Source organism: Mchenga conophoros, linkage group LG16, assembly GCF_057382185.1.
Source record: "Mchenga conophoros isolate Kocher_MC1m ecotype Shallow Benthic linkage group LG16, M_conophoros_male_GT1.1, whole genome shotgun sequence".
Lineage (NCBI taxonomy): Eukaryota > Metazoa > Chordata > Actinopteri > Cichliformes > Cichlidae > Mchenga > Mchenga conophoros.
In genome coordinates, this window is record NC_140541.1 from 14,507,181 (window position 1) to 14,526,123 (window position 18,943).

General features: G+C 42.1%; 2 protein-coding genes across 4 annotated transcripts in view; one reads left to right on the forward strand and one right to left on the reverse strand.

Annotated features, from left to right (window-relative positions):
• Positions 1–4,637, forward strand: part of armc8 (armadillo repeat containing 8) — a 26,362-nt gene extending 21,725 nt beyond the window's left edge. For all 3 annotated transcript variants that reach the window (XM_085248837.1, XM_085248835.1, XM_085248836.1), the window contains one exon: positions 83–4,637. In XM_085248837.1, the coding sequence (XP_085104963.1) occupies positions 83–116 (34 nt within the window). In that variant the 3' untranslated portion in view covers positions 117–4,637. The remainder of the gene's footprint in view (positions 1–82) is intronic.
• The window catches only part of kcnh3 (potassium voltage-gated channel, subfamily H (eag-related), member 3), a 186,148-nt gene continuing 171,740 nt past the window's right edge, over positions 4,536–18,943 (reverse strand). Inside the window, exons 11-15 of the mRNA XM_085248833.1 lie at positions 16,280–16,494; positions 11,279–11,535; positions 10,800–10,900; positions 10,653–10,705; positions 4,536–9,329 (exon numbers count right to left, since the gene is read on the reverse strand). Coding sequence (XP_085104959.1) covers positions 8,358–9,329; positions 10,653–10,705; positions 10,800–10,900; positions 11,279–11,535; positions 16,280–16,494 — 1,598 coding nt within the window. The 3' untranslated portion in view covers positions 4,536–8,357. The remainder of the gene's footprint in view (positions 9,330–10,652; positions 10,706–10,799; positions 10,901–11,278; positions 11,536–16,279; positions 16,495–18,943) is intronic.

Genomic DNA, 18,943 nt, shown 5'->3' on the forward strand with positions numbered 1-18,943 from the left:
CCAGAACAGTGCGTCACAAAAAAGAAAATATCCTGTCAGACACTCCTTTAGCCTGCTGGACTCATTCTGTGTCTCTTTTCAGAGCGAAGACAGCATTGCAGCAGTACCTAGCATGACTACAGTGGGCAGCCATCGCCTTCTGCCAGCCTGACTAACAAATGTGTGGAGGACACCTGGCTCCTTCGTTATTTGTTTCAGTTAAAGTGCCCCTATTATGCTGTTTTTAACTAATAGGATTACTTTAAAAAAGAAAAATTCATATTGTGCACTCCTGCAGCGCCTCTTCTCGTCGTCTGAGCCCAGTCTGCTCCACTCGGTCCACTGCTATAACAGAAGCAAGGCAGCGTTTTTGTGCCCAGCCAGCATAGCCCTTTAACAGCTGCCAACTTAGAACACGTTAGCAGTGGCCACTTCAGAAAGACACGCCAACAGCATCAAACATAATACAGCTGTTCTCTTGAAATTGTATAAATGTTAATTACAACAGTAGACAGAACAATAGAATATGTCCATTAGAGCAGTGTTGCTGGGAATTTTCCTCTATTTAATGTAATTATGTCAAACTCATTTTACAAATAAAACCCCACTTTCTGCCACACAGTTCATTTCCTGAGATATGTTAGGATAAGATAAAGAGCACATCTGAGTTTTTCTACATGATAAATATGTAAAAATACAGAAAAGTCCTGGTAGCTCACCGCACAGACTGTCCTGTATTTGTAAAACAAAGTTTTTGTTAATTGATGAATTTAAAAAGTTAAATTGAAATTTCTACAGTAGACAGTGAAAAACAGGAACTTTTCTGTCATGTAATTGTTTATTTATTATTTAACTACTCTGGTCCAGTATAAATGGCTGTGGGGGAGGTCTTTATCAGCAGGAGAATCTGTAAAAATTAAAAAAAAAAAAAATACAGTTAAAAGTCCAAAGATGCATGCCTTCCTCCATATTTTCCAAAGCCATCCAGCGGGACAGATTGGCAAGTCCCCATAGTTTGACACCACTGCCTTAGAGGGTAGGATAGAAGCTGACGGGTATCGTGAGCATATTAATGCTCTTGTTTTAGCCAGAAACAGACGATGCCGTGTGCTTTGCTAGTATTGGAGATATTTTAGAGTTATCACAGCAACCCTAGCAACAAAATAATGTCCCACGGCGAAGGAGCATGTGGAGGGCGGGTGTTTCTTTGTTAGAGTGCCCCACACTAGCAGCTAGGCAGGATTTATTTAAACATGTTACACAGTGACATAGATCAGAAACGTAAGGAAAAGCTTGGACTACAAACAAGGTGTTTTTAGCAAACCCCAGAAAGGCTAATAGGGGCACTTTAATGGTGAGGCCTGTTTTGTTGCACAAAGACACCTTTTTTTGGACCTGTGGCTGACCTCTCTTCACTTCTCCAGTACAAACACCTCAACCCAGCCTCAACAGTTCGGCGCCAGCTCCACGGCGGAGACTCTGAGACTGCAGTTGTTGTGAAATCAACGGTTAGGGGAGTTTCACCTGATAGGTTTTATTTTATTCTTCTCTTAAAGTGAATCCTTGGATTTGGATTTTGTGATTTGAGATTTGCAGACTTTGTTTTCTTTCTGTTTTTGGAGTGCAGCTGCCTGACGTCACCGCTAATTTGGAGCCTTCAGACTCCCAACAGTGGAGATTATGGTTTCAGAGCACGGCTGACGGACAGCAAAGTTTCCCAGTTGTATTTTTTTAATTTTTGACTAAAATTACTATTAATATTAATGTTTCCTTAAGGCATCGCAAGTAAGGACTCACTTGGAAAAACACAGACTGCCTATTTTGGAATTTCTTTTCTTCTTTGTGGATACATACCTCGTAAATATATAAATATATATAAATATAAACAAATATATATTTTTGGATTTTTATTTTCCCCTCATGTTTTTCAGTCGATCCCTCTGAACCATGATTTTTGGCACAGTCGGGGGAATCTACTGCACTCTAAATATCTGTCGAACGCTGAACGTGGTCTCTGGAGGATAATCAGGAATGAGCATTTCTCCTTTCAGGTGTCGTCACTGTGATGGTGCTGCTCGCGCAGAAGCCTGTCACTTCTGTCCAGTAACCTTATTTCCAGTAACCATTTCTCATGATCCCACTGAGAAAGGCAGTGCTTACACAGACCTGCGGTTATTAATTACACCCAACACCTGGGAAAAGAGGATTAATGTATCCATCCCTCACACCTCCTGTCGAGAAAGACCCGATGTCTGCTGCTCTCTGCAGTCCCCTGCATGTGTTTGTCAGGAGGGATAAATGAAATTCCCAAACCTCCAGCTTTCTCTCCCTTGATGTGTTTTTGAGAGGCGAGTGAGGACAGAGTAGATGTAAGAAATAAAGTAAGAATCATTTGACACTAAGGCATGAGTACATGCACTACAGCAGAATCAAGTGCTACATTGTTTCTCGACCCCTTTGTTATATAATTTCTTCTCCAATCAGGATATTTCTAGAACGTTTGTCCTGACATTTCAAACCTTACTGAAGCTCTGATAGAATGAATGTTACCCTTGAGAATATATGCAGATCTGAAGGAGTTCCTGTGTTGTCTTATTTCTTCTTGGAGAGTCTGCTGTATTAAAAATCCCACCGGTTTTGTTGTTCTTCTTATTTTTTTTAAATTTATTCATTGTTAGTTAGGGGTTGCTTCATGGATTTGAAATAAACCATTAGAATGTGTTACAGACTTGTTGCTGCTGCACACAGTAATGTCAGAGTGTGAATGTGATGCTGACCTGACAGCAGACTTGCAGTCACATGTGAAAAAGAATGATGCAGGTCTTCCCAGGAGTGGATGTCCCAGCAAATTCAAGCCAAGGTCTCAGACTCCACATCCATATTAAATACAACCCCCCACCCCCCCACCCAAAAGAACAGCTACGGCTGGTTTGGAAAGGAGAAAGCCTCTTCACTCCATGAAGAACATGGCAGCACAGCTTAGGTTTGCAAACTCCAAACTTTAAGAACAGTATCCTTTGAAATTGCCGTATTTGCTGCTTCCAAAACTCGTCAACTCACAGATGAGGTGTCTGTAGAGCCGGGCGTCTGCTGATCATAGGTGGTTCAATCACTGGCCGCTCCACTCTGCATGCCAAATATCACTGGGCAAGATGCTAAACCGGAGTTGCTCTCCAATGAATCCAAATGAATGTTTGATAGAAAGCACTTTGGTAGCAAAAGCATAGAAAAGTGCACATATACATGGGTTAATGAGGCATGTTCTATGAGCTTTATTTAATGTGTAAAACACTAATCCATCAGTTTTCTGTTCTTCTCGGTTCAGGTAATGATTCATTTAATTTGATTCCTACAATTATATGTTACACCTATTAATGCAAATCAGTGGTACAGACAGCTGTCAAGTACACAAAAATGCAATCTGTTAGTAAAGTTTCCTTTGTAGTTTTATATTTGCACTTGTATGTGTATAAAAATTACCATTAGTTGCCATGTAATTTGTATAAAACACATCCTGTAAGGTTGTCAGTTTTACCTTTTAAACCTTCCAGTAACACTGTTCTGTTTGGGCTTAACTGTGTTATCCAAAGAACTGACATTTGCAAAGTTTAAACTCTGGAGTCACTACACAGCAAGTCAACGCTTCATTTTCTGCATAAAATAATTGAAACATGTAGGCACTGGTAGCATTCTACGCCAAAGAAAACGCAAGGTGCCAGTTTGAACCTTCATCTGTTTGAGACACTCAAGCTTTTAACAGAATAACTGTAATTCCAAGGTGTGTGATACTTCATTTGAAAATGTACCGATTTAGCATGCAGCAAAAAGAAAAACCTAACCTGGTCACTGACAACGCCACAGGTGTTATGAAGCCTAATAAAGCATAAATAATAAATACAAGCCTAGTTGGATGTGGCCTTTTACCCACGTGCACACATTATAATACTTTAAGCTATTTGCCATATTAGCCATTAGTCTGTGGGCAAATTTGGGTTGTTAAAGAGTAGAAGAACCATAAATTTATTTTTAGGGATTTTGAGCAATTGGGAAGCTTTTAGCACAAGCAACCTCAAAATGTAAGCATGCAGTGAGGAGAACGGCCAGAAGTGTTCTTGTTCTTAGTTCAGTGGGTGTCAGAAACAAATGGGGCCACTTCAAATGAAAACTGGATGATTACCTGAGGCACAAAGATTGGAGTCCTGCATGGAGCCCCTGTTGGTTTTCAGTGAGAAGCCCACTTTTACACTTACAGCTGCTGACACTTTCAGCCCAAGGGGCACATGTTTTTTTTGTTTTTTTATTTTATTTTAATGCTGACATCATAACAGCACCATATTTGATGGCTTTACTTGAATAAATATTTTGTTTAATAAAACATAAATACCTAATTTATCAAAAAGGAAAAAAAATAGGGACGGGTTTTTGAGGCAACTGAATCACAATATACTCGGAAAGTGGCTTAAAAAATATTATTTACAGTTTACTTCTTAGAGAATAGCCACTTACCTCAGTTACGTGAATATTAGTTCCCAAGAGAAACACAAGAGACGGAGAGCTTACAAAACAACACTTCTTTATTGTTATACAGTATGTAATCCTTGTTAATGTTTTTTTTTTAATGTAACAGCAGTCTTTAATAAAATACATTTGTAAGCAAACAGCCTTCAATTGTGCAGGCTGGTTTCTACTCCCATGAGCCCTCTGCTCTGGATAGTTCAAAGCAGGCACATTTCTCATGCAAAAAAGAAAATAAGAAGTTTTGACATGCATTGAATTAAAACCTTTTAGGCACCCTCCCCAGCCACCAGTTCTTGCTTAGTAAATCTTTGTGAAAGTGTAAAGAGTCCAGTTAGTCACCACCTCCCTTGCTCCCATTAAAGAAAATAAAAGCCAGAAATCTGACTGTTCATATATATACAAGTAACATGGTCCTAAAGCACCTCACAAAGCCAAAAAAAAAAAAAAAGTCCTGAGACCTCCAGCTTGATGCAGCCTGGATGTTGCAGTTTTAGGGTTTGGCTGCTTTCACGTACCAACATGAAGTCATTGGAGGAATAAGAGATGAAGAATGTGTGTGCTACATATGAACTCGGGGAAGGTTTCGCTCACTCGCTCTGGAAAGGATCCAGTCAGACGTTTAGAAAGCAAACCTTCCTCCACAGTCTGTTTTTGTTACATCGTCCAGACATGCAGAATATTTCCTCGCCGCTTTTTCAGCAAAAATAAATACATACACAGCCGTATTAAATAAATAAATACAATACGTTTTAGATAAAGGTGCAAGTGTTCCCCATAGATGATGGCTTTCTGTGTAAATTTCGATCCAGATGTTTGCCTGTAATCGACAGGTGAAGAACTTTAGGGAAATCAATGTCTGTATGGAGAAGGCACGAATGGCTAATGGCTAAAGCTCAGGGGTGATGTGGGAGTTCGATATACAATCTGATAGGCTGGTTGTCAACAGTCATCATAATGATGAACAGTGATACAGGGGTAGTGTTTGATATTAGCTTTTCCCTACACTTTGTCCACAAATCTGTCTTCTCTCTTTGGCATACAATCCAAACACTCGCCTACACTTTTCCAAAGTGACCGATCGGAACTGTGCTCAAATTCTTTTGATCTGGAAAGAAAATGTGGATGCAAACTCATCGAGAGTGAAACAATGTGACAAGAATTCCCCAGAAAGACAGCCCCTTCCCCAAAAGATGAACATTATGACTGCTAACTTTAAGATTAGGTTGATTATAGTTGATGTAAGGATGTCCACACCCTAGAATGAAAGTAGCCTGCTTGAGATATGAGCTGATAGGCTGCTTGTGAACAGCATCATGATGCTGATGAGCAGTGACACGGGGAATGTTTGATGTTAACTTTTCCCTACACCTTTGTCCACGAATCTGTCTTTTCAAAGTTCTCAGAGTTCCTACACCGGCCTCAATCTGCTTAACCAGCAGTGCAAAGCTCTCCGCTTATTTTATTCTGAAATGCAACCAGATAGTATCTGTAATAAAGTTCTTGGATTCTATTAGAGTAGCACAGGATGATTTATAATGTAGAATGAGACTGGTTTATCTTATACTGGTGGAGGTCAGTTGATAATTGTCTGACACAATCTGCTTTAGACCCCCTCCCTCCCTTAAACTAGCTATCTTTTGAATGGTTACCCCTCCTAAACCACATTATGTTTATCCAAACTAGTAGTCTATTTTTCCAGTGCATGCATCCCTTGTGTTGTGGGCGATTTTAATAGAACTGATTTTCATTTTGTCCATATAGAGGCAACTGTTAATGTTGCATTTAGCTACATCAGCAATATCGGTCCATTTCAGTTAAATAACTATACTTAAAGTGTTCTGGAAGACCTCTTCTCTTCAGCAGCCAACAGAAGAAACATTATTCAGCCATTGTCAAGTTTTACTGTTAGACAAGAGACCAGGCAACTTTTTTTAATCTTCTGCTATCCAATTTTGGTGAGCTTTTGGGAATTATAGAATCAGTTTCCTGTTCTTGGCTGACAGGAGTAATCTTCTGCACCTGCTTCACGGTTTCATGTATTGTGCAGATTGATTCTATCAGATTGAAGCAGTCTGGCCATTCTTCTGTGAACTCTTGCATCGAGAACAGTTTTTCACGCAGTCGTCTCTTTCTTGCCATTCTCTGTAAACGTGGGGAAGTCCCAGTGGATCAACAGTTTCTGAAATAGTCTGAAATTCAGCAGGTCTGCATGTCTAAATGCATCGAGTTGCTGCCATGTGATTGGTTGACTAGATATTTGCGTTAACAAGCAGTGGTTAGGTTGTTAATTTTAACACTTACATTCTGGTTTGTATTTAGTCTTTATGGACACAGTATACAGTAGTACTTTGACTACATAGTAATCTATTATTATTATATGAAAAAAAAATGATCCTCTGGATCTTTCTATGAACGAAAAAGGATGTGACTTGCAGAATCCTTCTTTGATTCAGTTAGTTCCTGATCGAAGGGTTTGGAGTAAGGTACAATCTTTCTGGCAGAAAACCTTGAAGGCAAACACCAACCACCTTCTTTGGATCTACACGAATCACGCAATAGATCTATTCTGAATTCAGACGTGGACGGTATGAGAAATGACGCTAACGCAGAAGAAAACCTAAACCTGCATTCTTTCTAATGGCCACCATGGGGCGATAGCTGTGGTTGCGCAGACTTTTGGTGCTAGTGTCAGAAAATGATAATCATGCTTGAACTCTGTGAACCTCAAGGCCCTCTGTATTGTAAGGTAAAGACTCTACATTAATACTTTTATATAAATTGTATAAAAGTAATAATTCTATAAAGAACTTTTTAGAAATTGTGGTCATTCTAAGAGTCAATAGGATTCCCTGGGCTAGCTTGACAAGTCAGTGAGCACGTGGTTTCACAGTCAGAACTGCCACTTGCTTGTTAAGTTCCCAAAAGCCGAGATGACGACTCATCTCAAGGCTTCAAAGCAGGACTTCACAAACCTGGGGATAAGGTCACAGTGGCTGCATCGATCTTTTATACTGTCTGTGGATTCAGAATGTCAGTTTTTTTGTTTTGTTTTTTACAGGATGTGACAAGTTTGCATTCCTGAGTTAAAACCAAGCTCAACATCTTCTTTGTGAATGTGTGTAATGGGCATGTAATCGATTCTTGGCTCACCTGTGGCTTAGGTGATAAAACAGGCTGCAAACAAATCACCAGGTTTTCTTGGTGAAGACACTGAATCCCCAAGTTGTTCCCAAATGCAGTGCGGGCGCCACACTAATGACAGTTCTGCTTTAGTCTGAGGTTATTCGATAAAAAGCTGTATTTTTTTAACCAGTCCAGGGGCAGATAACTGCATTCCCCCAAAAAATAATCCCATTGATGAAGCAAAGGAACCTTCCAGGTGAGGTGACTGAGACCACTGAAGGGCTTACATTCTTAGTCCCAGTGCAGTTGGCTTGGATTATCTAGTTTGGGTAAAGACGCGTTTCCTGCCGAGATGCATGTGTTTGTGCCTGCCCTTTGAAGAGGAGACCTACTAGGATTAAAAAGCGATAGAGCTTCATCAGGGTGGAGAGATAAATAGATGTGCTCTGGCTCTGCAGTGTTTGACTCATGCTACTGGATCATTGATGCTATAAGACTGTTTGTGCTATTGTAATTCTGTGGTTGATCTGTAGAGGAAAGCATTCCTTCACACTGTATTTTGTGTTTACCTGTCTGTCCGTCTGGCATCTCCTGCCTGACAAATGTCTTTCTGTGTGAAATGGACCAGCTTTCTGTTCCCTGTGTTTGTTGTCTTTACCTTGCACTTGCTCTGACCTCTTTAAACTCTTGTCCTACATCTTTCCTGCTACTTGAATGACATCTTTTGCACAGGCCGTTCATAATGCTGGCTCCTCTTCATCAATGAAACTGATGTGCTCTGAGGAGGACTTCTCCTCTTCCAGGTGTCGTCCCCGCTCCTGCATCTCCAGCTCCTGGGGGTGAGAAACGGGTCTTGCCCCTCGGTAGTGTCGCTGTGAGTTGCACCAAGATGGAGTCTGGTTATCTCTTCTCCTTGCGTTTGCAGCTTCCAAAGACAAGGGCAGAGAAAGACTGGAGGGATGGACAGAGGTGTTAGGGGACACGACTGGCACGGAAGGGGAAGGCCTCAGCCGATGACTTCCAGGGGAGGATGTGAGCGATGGTGGAGCTGAAAAGTGAGAGGACAGGGGAGGGTGAGTGTCCTGAGAGGCAGGTGGGATGAGCGGGCCTCTGCTGGCACAACTGCCAGGTCGGGAGAGGTGAGGTCCTTGGCATGGGGAAAAAGATGATGAGGAAGAGAGAGACATGGAGAAGGAGAGTGAAGGTGAAGGGGTGCGAGAGGCCAGAGGAGGTTGGTCCTGCAGCGAGGGGAAAAATATCCCGTTACTGGAGGAGGCACGGAGTCTTCGGGAGTCCACGCGCCCCTCTGGAAATCCTTCCTCTGGCGACTGATGGTTGGAGTCAGCAGACCCTTGGCTATTGGCCCCTGGGGGCTTGGGCTCTGCTAATGCTGAAGGAGTTGAATTAGGCCTTTTTGGTGAGTGAGGAGTTGGGAGAAGGCATCCTGGCAAATCTGCACTCTCTGTGTCTCTGCTGTCTAACAGGGAATGAGTGTCAGGTCTCTGGTGGGAAAAAACTGTGGAAGGGGGTGGCGCCCCGGGGCAAGGGCTTGATGACAGCTGGCTGGCACTACTGGGAGGTGATGTTAAATTTGGCATCATGGTCATCAGGACTGGCTGTGGTGCCATTTGGAGGAGGGGCTTGAGCAGGCGTGTCATTTCCTGCAGCTCCTGACTGAGCTTGGAAACTTGTTTAGACAGACCGTTCATCTGTGAGGTGAAGAGAGAGATCGTATTAACGCTGGAAAACCAGAAGAACAGTTCATGCAAATTCGGTATGACAATTCAGCACCATGGTTGAAAAATATCAAACAATCCTTTAATCCTTGTTTGCATAAAACATAATTAGGTACTACATAACATTCATCATGCAGGTTACATTTTAAAAGTCCCTTTATCATACATTTAGTTCAGTTTTAGAGTCTGTTTTAGAGACTGACATTTTTCCATCAGGGACTGATTACAACACGCCAAATGATTCAGTGCAGGTGGACCACATGATCAGTGTGTTATGTGTGTGACGCTTGTTTGATTTAAATGGTGGCTGCTATAGTAACATACAGTAAACGTTCCAGAGAAGCTGGCTGACAGTCTGACAAATGCATTCCTGTCAACACAGTCAAAGAGTTACAAAGATGGAGATTTTATTCTGAGCTGATAATAAATCTGTGATGTAATCATGGTCTCTGTCTTGTCCTTATATTTAACAACTGGATAATAAAAATTGTGCATTTTAAGTACAAAACAAAGCAAACAAATGTCTAACTAACTTCATGAATGGTTCAGGTGGAGCAAGAGGGGAAACTTTAGAGAGAGACTCAGGGTTCGTTGATTAAAACCTGCCAGTGAGCGAGAGTTTGTTATCATAGTTGAAGTTATGAAACAAAAAACTCAGCATTGTAAGAGCCCAGAGAAGTATACTATGTATGAAGTTCAACACAGCCAGACCTTCTTTGTGATAAATTAGTGTATAAAAATCTATAAAGAACATATTATAACTGCAAAATGCAACACTGTTACAAATAAGGTAAAAGATGAATTCTGCAGAAAATTGTTAATCTGGTGATTTATCACATAGAGCAGTGGTTCCCAAACTTTTTTTGCTGGGCCCCCCTTTGTTTTACAAGAAAAATGTTCACCCCCCCCCCTCTCCACGCGCGCACATGCACGCACAAACACATCCTCCAACCACACACACCCATATTTTGCTCCATTGAGGTTTATTTCACACCTCAAACATTTAGTAAACAATTAAACAAATACAAGTAATCTGCAATAAATTACAGGTAGTAATGAAATAAACTACTAACTCTTTTAAATATAATTTTTAAAATATCATTAGACACTTTGGGCCAGCATTCGTAACGTCAGGATTTTATTTGTATGTTTTTCCAGCCATGACCTGCTCGTGTCGTTTGCGAAACATCCAGCTGACTAACAGAAAAATCAAACCTCTGCTGCTGAGGAAAACATTAGACCCCCGGGGCAGAAGTGAACACATGCAATTATCATCAGTGTCAAGTCAGCACTCACCTCCTCAGTCAGTTTAGACACACTCTGCTTGATCTCAGAGTGCTCACGGATCCCTACGGGCAACACACATGCAGAAGGATTAGGCCTCCGGATAAAATGTACTGTTCTGAAAAAGTACTCCAATGTGTGCGGCTGTAGGTGTGCTACCTGCGTACGGTGAGGGCGGAGGGGCAGGTGACAGGCTGGGGCTGAACTCAAACTTCTGTGTTGTGGTGGAATTGTTCTCTGTTTCAATGCCGTCCACAAATCTGTGCAGAGATTACACATGAGAGAGAGAGCATGTAAGAGGAATGTAATCAGGTGAAGCTAAAAGGGCTGAAAGCTCCATTAGTACTGTTTGGATCTTTTAACACAAACATGGAAAAAGTCCTTCATCAGCAGCTTTGCATCACACAACACTGCACACAGTGAGGTCGTGAGACATCTCTGCATACACATAGGCATGTTTGCTCTGCACGCATGCACATTAGTGCATTGCAGTGTGTGAGAACCTACATGCCTTCCAACAGTAGCCGAGCCCCATGTGATTCACCAGCACTGTAATCTAGTGGTTCAATTGCTCTTCTCTGACTATGATGTTTTGAATCAATCTTCAGTTTCACACTATGTGTGTCTGTGTGTTTTACCTGGGGCTGAGTTCAGGTGGTGCACCACTCAAGCTCACAACTGGTATCTGCAGGGTGGAAGGGCGCGAGTGGTCGGAGGGAGCACGGAAAGGCCGAGGCGGCAGGAGAGGGGAGCGCAGGGGCGAGCTGAGGCCCCTGCTGAGATGCAGCGGGGAGCGAGGAGCTCGGGACACGGAGCTCTGCTCCTCATCACCCTCCTCATCCTCGCGGATGGACGGCAGCTTCTTCACCAAGCCACCGTTGCTCTCCCAATCCACCTGAAAGAAAGAGAGGAGGAGCTTGGATACTAAAATGGGATGAGCGGGATCAGCCCGCACACCTGCTGGATTTCTTTTATCACCATAGCATTAGTAACTGCCTTTACAATGATTGTAAAGGCAGTTACAAGCTTGAACCAGTGGATGGCAGGCAAACACAAGTTCTGTAAATCTGTAAATATGTTTTTAACATTCAGGGTATTGTTTGATTAGCAGCATATTCTTTCTTTTGAAGACTTTTGAGCTCCTTCTCTTCCAGAGGTAACTGAATGCAGGACGTGCTCTGCAGGTCTTATTAGATGCCTGCTATTTATTCCTCTAGTATACGTTGCGACCTGTACACACACTCTTAAACTTTAATCTGGAATAGCTTTGCATTCACAGTTCAAGCTAACCCTGATTTCTTATACATGGCCTCTTGTGCAGCAGTTGATTGGCTGTTCTGAGCAGGATAACCTTCTCTTTTAATTCAAGATTCTTTGAGAGCCATGTCACCTCCTTACATCATGTTTACCTGTACACACACTGCCCTCAATATATATGAAACTTTGCGCATGTTTCATGTGAACAACATTACATAAACGTTATTAACGGAGTTGTATTTGATGGCTGGCTCACACAGATTGGCTGTGTGCCTATTTGGCATACAGATTACACTCCATCAGTCAACTACAGATACTCACACCTGATCTCGACTCATTATGTGTATAAAGCACACCTGTTCAAACAATCTTTTTCTTCCATTCCAACTTCTAAACCACCATGGGCAAGACCAAAGAACCTTCAAAGAACTAAGGTGACACCTTTGGTATGATTATTCGGACATGGAAGAAATATAAAATGACCATCAATCGCCCTCAATCTGGAGATCTATGTAAGATCTTGCCTCATGATGATGAACACGAGGAAGGTGGTGGATCAGCCCAAAGCTACACAGGAGGAGCTTGTTAATGATGTAAAGGCAGTCAGGAACAGTCAGCAGCCAGGAGCTTCTGTAAAGCGTGCCAAAATCCCAACTACAAGAAACGTCTGACTGCTGTGCTTGCTAACAAAGGTTTCTCATCAAGTACTAAGTCATGTTTTGTTTGGGCATCATATATTTATTTCATTCAATGACATGCAAATCAATTGATTGTTTATAATGTATATAATGGTTATGTTTTTTTCTGGCTTTTTGCTTGATAGTCTGTTTCACTCAGAGGTGGCTGTAGCTCAGGAGGTCATTTACTTATTGGAAGGTGGTTGGTTTGATTCCTGGCTGGCCTAGTCTGCATGCCACAGTAACCTTGGTCAAGGTAGAGAACCTAGATTTGCACTCTAATGCAGCCGTTGAAGTGTGAATGTTAAATAAAAAGAAAGCTCTTAAGTAGAAAAAGGGCTTGTGTGAATGACACATATTATAGAACGGCACTATTATACGAACCAGGCCATTCACCATTTGATGTACGGGTGGCTTTCTTTTTATTCCAAATAAAGGTGCACAGAAGGCATATTTCAGATTTGCTTTTAAGGTTCTCGCTTTAGTAGTATTGAGATGGGTTTAAATTCTTGATTGCTGACATCACAAGCAGCTTTTAATGAGGACTTCACACTGTGTGCCACAGTCACCCTTGAGTGATTGTGTCAGATGCAGACATGTGAGGGAACAATCTGAAAGAGATGTGCAGAGGCTTATGGTGAACGGCTGAATGCCAATTATTTCTCATTTTTGTTTTTGAGAATCTGTTTGTCTCTTTGTCTTTGCCAGACTCCAAAAAGGAGTCTGGCATGCTACATTTAATACAGATCGCTGCATCTCACTTTTCCCACCCCTCATCACACACACACACACACACACACACACACACACACACACACACACACTCCTCTGACAGTTACAGTCCCAAGCCTCCTCACTCAAGGTCAGAATGAGCGTAGCAGCGCTGCTAGTTTATTAAACCAGCAGTTTCACCTGTACAGGCTTCAAAATAATGACATCACCCATGCTCTAGCACACAACGCCTGGTGCAGTGAGTTATGAATGTATTTGAGCCAACACCCCTGTGCTTTCCCTTTCCCCTCTGCACTCTCCCCTCCTCCCCTCCTTCCCTGCCTGCTCAGCATCCTCCCTTTTTCCCCTCCTCTGTCCCCAGTGCCCTCCACTCAGCCAGCTCCCCCCTTCCATACCCGTGCCACTGTAATTTATTTTTAGCTTTCCTGTTCTATTCTTAGCTCCCAGCTCCGGAGCACACCAAGGAGCTGCTCTGCGATGCGGGGGCGTGATAAGTGTGCGCTTGCCGCGTGCCGCCATCCTCTTGCTCAACTGTGTGCGAGAGTGTGGGGGAGTTTGCATCATGTGTGCGGCTGGTTCGGGGCTGGGGGCAGAGATTTGGAAGCATGGAAGCTGATGCATGTATAGTAACTCATATGTGCTCTCAAGGGCAAGGATAAGCAAGTTGGTCCCCTGTGAGAATGGCCATAGAGTTAAAAACTTGTTCCAATATGTCTTTTCAGCAGCACAGTTCTGTGCGTGCTGTGCTCTGGCTGGTCATGCACATCGCATTTTTTCGCCCAAGGCTCTGGGGGGTCATGACAGTTAGTCTGCAACCAGTGAATCAGCAGTGAACTATCATTTATGCAATGGAGACTCTTTCTCATCTTTCTTGCTTCATAAACCCTTTCTTCATCCCCCCAGCACGTCTTTGATTTTTGAACACCGTCATTCATCATATAAGTTTGTAGATTGAAATACTACTTAAGTGAGGAAGAGGCTGCTGAATGTCTGCAGGCTTTATCTTCCATTTTTCACCAGTTTTGTCTTGGATACTTATGCAAATTCCCCTCCTGGGCTGCACATACTAGAATGTTTTTTTTTTCACACTAATAACCAGGATGGACATCTGTAACCCAGAACTAAGATATGCACAGCAGATTGTGCATCTAGAATAATACATCCTCTAGTCACACACCAACATGTTCACACTCTGCAGTAAGTGTGTTGATCCCTGGAGAAGCAAACTGCACTGCAGTAGAGTAGCAGAGAGTAAGAGCAGAAGAGAAAACAAGCTAACCAAATCCCCCCCTTCATCTTTCTTTCTCCTCCTCCTCCCTTTCTTTTACTCAGCTGGCAGAGCTATTTATATTAAGCAGGATCCAATCTTAGCAGCAGCTGTGGGGGGACAGCCAGTCAGGGAGAGCCCGTGCTCCCCTCCTGCTCTATTTTTAGTAACAGGACAACTTCAAACAGCAACACTAAGCTATTTTTGTCCCTACACTTTTTTTCCTCCATCCGCTGCTGCTGCAGCACCAGCCAAACGCAGTGTGTGTGTTGATGGAAGCAGGGAAAATGCCTTTCATGGCTGGGGTTGTCAGAGTGTGTGTGCACACATCTGGGTATTTTAAAGTAGTGGTGGTAGAATGCTCATGTATACCTTATATGTACACCTGCTCACTTGGAATACGTGAATTTCCCCAATGAGGGACAATAAAGGATATTTCTGTTCTGTTCTAATCATTCATGTGACCCTGGTTAAGGTGATTATCTCCTCAGGTTACTCATAAATGTTCCTCATTGGACTGTCGGTCTGCACATTTAATGTTGTGACTAATCTGGTGGGCTGTTTAATTACAACTGTTCCTATTTAAATCTATGAATGTGCACTATTCACAGACTAGCCTTATGCCATCTGCACGTGCATCTGCCTTTCTTACAGGAACATTTTGGTAAATGGTAACTAGATTGGTTGTATAGATATAGCACTACATAACCAGGTCACAGTACACACACACACAGACACTATTCTACTCTACCTGAGCACTTAAAGCACTTTCTACTGCATGTCTCATTCACACAAGCAAGTGCTTTCTACCTAATATTCACACACATTCATACTCTGATTAATTCAAATTTAATTTAATTTTTTTATACAGCACCAAGTCACAACAACAGTCACCTCAAGATGGGTTATGTTGTAAAGTAGAGACCCCACGATAATACAGAGAAATCTTTTGAGCAAGCACTTGGTGATAACGGGAAGGAAAAACTCCCTTTTAACAGGAAGCCATCGAGCAGAACCAAGCCAAGGATGAGGCAGCCATCTGCCATGACCAGTTGGGGGTGAAGGGAAGGGGGATGGAACAAAAGGCACACTCTGGAAGAAGTTGGTTATGATGCGATAAACACGTCAGTATCTTGGCCTACTATGGCATGCAGACTAGAGGAGCCACGGATCAAACTACCAACCTTCCGATTAGTAGATGACCGGCTTGACCTCCTGAGCTACAGCCACCACTGATGGATGTAAACATTTATCTTATATACAGTCCATAATAAATCGGACTGAGAATGACTTGTAACAGCTTGTAGATTGAAAGGTCATAAGGTGTAAAGAATATCCTGTTTCATAATTTACTAAATGAACTATATGATGTATTGAACAAGACTTAAAACTAGTAAGTTACTAGTAAAACTATCAGTGAAGGTGTTACAAGGTCATAAATTAGGTCAAAAGTATAATTATTTTAATTTTCATAGATATCCATATATAATCTTAGATCTTTACACAAATAAAGAAGTATGTGCTTTTAGATTGTGGGTCTTTTATAGATCATTTCTGGTCAGTATTTGCAGCTGTTTAATGACCACAGAGGTGAGCTCAAGTGTACTTATTTTTAAATGTGCAGTAGACTAACAAAAACATTCACAAGTTCACTGACAAACGCGCATAAACAGTAAGTCCATCATGAATCTACTACAGGTACTCACATCAGCCCCGTGGCCCTCTCGTAGATTGTAAGTCAGGTCATGTTGTATCTCGCTGATGAACTTCTGGGCATACTCAGGGTAAAGTCGGAGAACCTCTCGGAGACCCTTGAGGCTGATATACTGCAGGTCACAGTAAGTAAGGGCCTTGACATTAGCGTTGGTTTTGATCACTTGTTCCTTCGTCAGGGAGTCTGAGCCAATTAGATCTCCTTTACCTGGGGAGGGGGATGACAAAGTGAGTGATGCACAGATACCTGTCTTTGAAGCAGCTGTTTAGAGGCAGCCTATTCTCACTAGCTGTCAACACCTGAGAGAACATCATGAGCCATTAAGCTTCACACACTGACGTTCTGAGCAGCACATCATCAAAGACAGAAGATTAAAGATTTGGACCTGTGAAGTCATCTCAGCAGCAGCGTGGGAACATGTGTTTGCATATGTCTAATGTACCTGCAAACCCTGGTCCCTTCAATTTATATAAACCAACACCACCTGCATAAAGCAGCACAGTGTAACTTACTTTGGTAAGCTTTACCATATATTAGCACACTAGTAGCCTGTGCTGCCTTGACACAATTGGTTTCTTATGAAACATACTGTACAGCCTTAGCGGAGTAGAGCAGCCAAGGACCGAATTAGTAGATTCAAGCAATCTACTAATTGGAAGGTCTAGGCCTAGTCCAGGTTTGGCAGTTGCCAGGAGAACGGTACTTGTCTGACTGCATTGTGCCAAGTGTACAGTTTGATGGAGGGGGATTATATGGTGTGCTTGTTTTTCGATCCCCGGGCTCTCTGTCCTGGTCGTTGTGTCCTTGGGCAAGACACTTTACCCTACCGCCTACCAGTGTTGGTCAAGTTACTTGAAAAAAGTAATCAGTAACTAATTACTGATTACTCCCCCCAAAAAGTAATCCCGTTACTTTACTGATTACTTATTTTCAAAAGTAATTAATTACTTAGTTACTTAGTTACTGTCTAAAAACACGATTTACAACCTGAAGAGGTGATAAAGTGATAGATCTTTCAGCCCAATTCTACTTTTTCTACATAATCCATCATACAAAATGTAATCAAATGGAAAAGTCTCTTTTTTTAACTTGTTTTATCAGTTTTAATCTTTTAACTTTATGCATCAAGCAAAAATGTAATTATATGCAACATTCTCTGACTTGAATAAATTAGTTTAACATTTAACCCTATTTTCTACACATTCCAGCACATAAAATAAAATATTTTTTGTGTTTACACTCACTCTTTCAAATAGATGCAAGTAAAACACAGCAGAAAATAAATAAAGTCAAAGACTCAGCGGTCCTGTTGCTCTATTTTCACCTGTAAAGCAGGACTGCGGTAGGCGGAGGTTTACCCTGGTGCAGGTGTGCCGCGGTCAGTTGAAGAATCCGCGAGTTTCTCTGTGAATTTCCGATTACGTCGTAGCGCACTCGGTGCTTGCTTGGAAGTTTAGGGGTTTTTTTCGCTAATGGACGCTAATGTTTTTGTCACTTTTTATGGAATCAAACTCAAAGTAAGGTCAGTACTTCCACGCTTTAAACGCTGCACGCTCATACTCTCTCCCACAATCGATATGTGATCCATTGTTGATCTGCACACAGCTGTTGTCACCAACAGTGCACTCGCTTACGTCACTGTCGTGAGACATTCTTGCAAAAAATCACAGTTTTAGTAACGCAGTAACGCAGCGTTCCTACGGGAAAGTAACGGTAATCTAATTACCGATTTTGCAATAGTAATCCCTTACTTTACTCGTTACTTGAAAAAGTAATCAGATTACAGTAACGCGTTACTTGTAACGCGTTACTGCCCATCTCTGCCGCCTACTGGTGTTGGCCAGAGGGGCCGATGGCGCGATATGGCAGTCTCGCTTCTGTCAGTCTGCCCCAGGGCAGCTGTGGCTACAACTGTAGCTGCCTCCACCAGTGTGTGAATGTGAGAGTGAATGAATAGTGGCATTGTAAACCGCTTTGGGTGCCTTGAAAAGTGCTATATAAATCCAATCCATTATTATTATTATTATTAGGAGCTGGGCTCAGAGTTTCAGTGAAAAGAAGCATACCAAGACATTTTGAATAACTTTATTCTCTCAACTTTGTGGGAACAGTTTGGGGATGGCCTCTTCCTGTTCCAACATGATTGTACACCAGTGCACAAAGCAAGGTCCGTAAAGACATGGATGAGTGACTTACACCTTTGGGATCATTTAGAGGGGAGACTGAGAGCGAGGCTTTCTCATCCAATACCAGTGTCTGACCTCATGCATGTGATTCTGGGAGAATGGTCAAAAATCCCCATGAACGCATTCCTTAACCTTGTGAGAGCCTTCCCCGAGGAGCTACAGCTGTTATAGCTGCAGCTATGGCAGTTATGGCAGTACAGTGTAACAAGAAGAACAAACTCATTGGCTGAGGTTGGCTTACTGACTTTCACTATGCTGCCTACAAACACTTGGCTTTGTGCTGTGCTGTGCTTAAGAACCATAATCATATATATCCAGTGTGCATATGTGTGTGAAAGCAGACTAGTGAACACGTGTGTATGACCACCTAAATTAAGCAAACATCCTCTAATTTATAAAAATATGCTTTTTAGCATGTGGCTAATTGGGACAGAATTTATTTGAGACCCTAGTGAGGAGGAGAGTTTTGA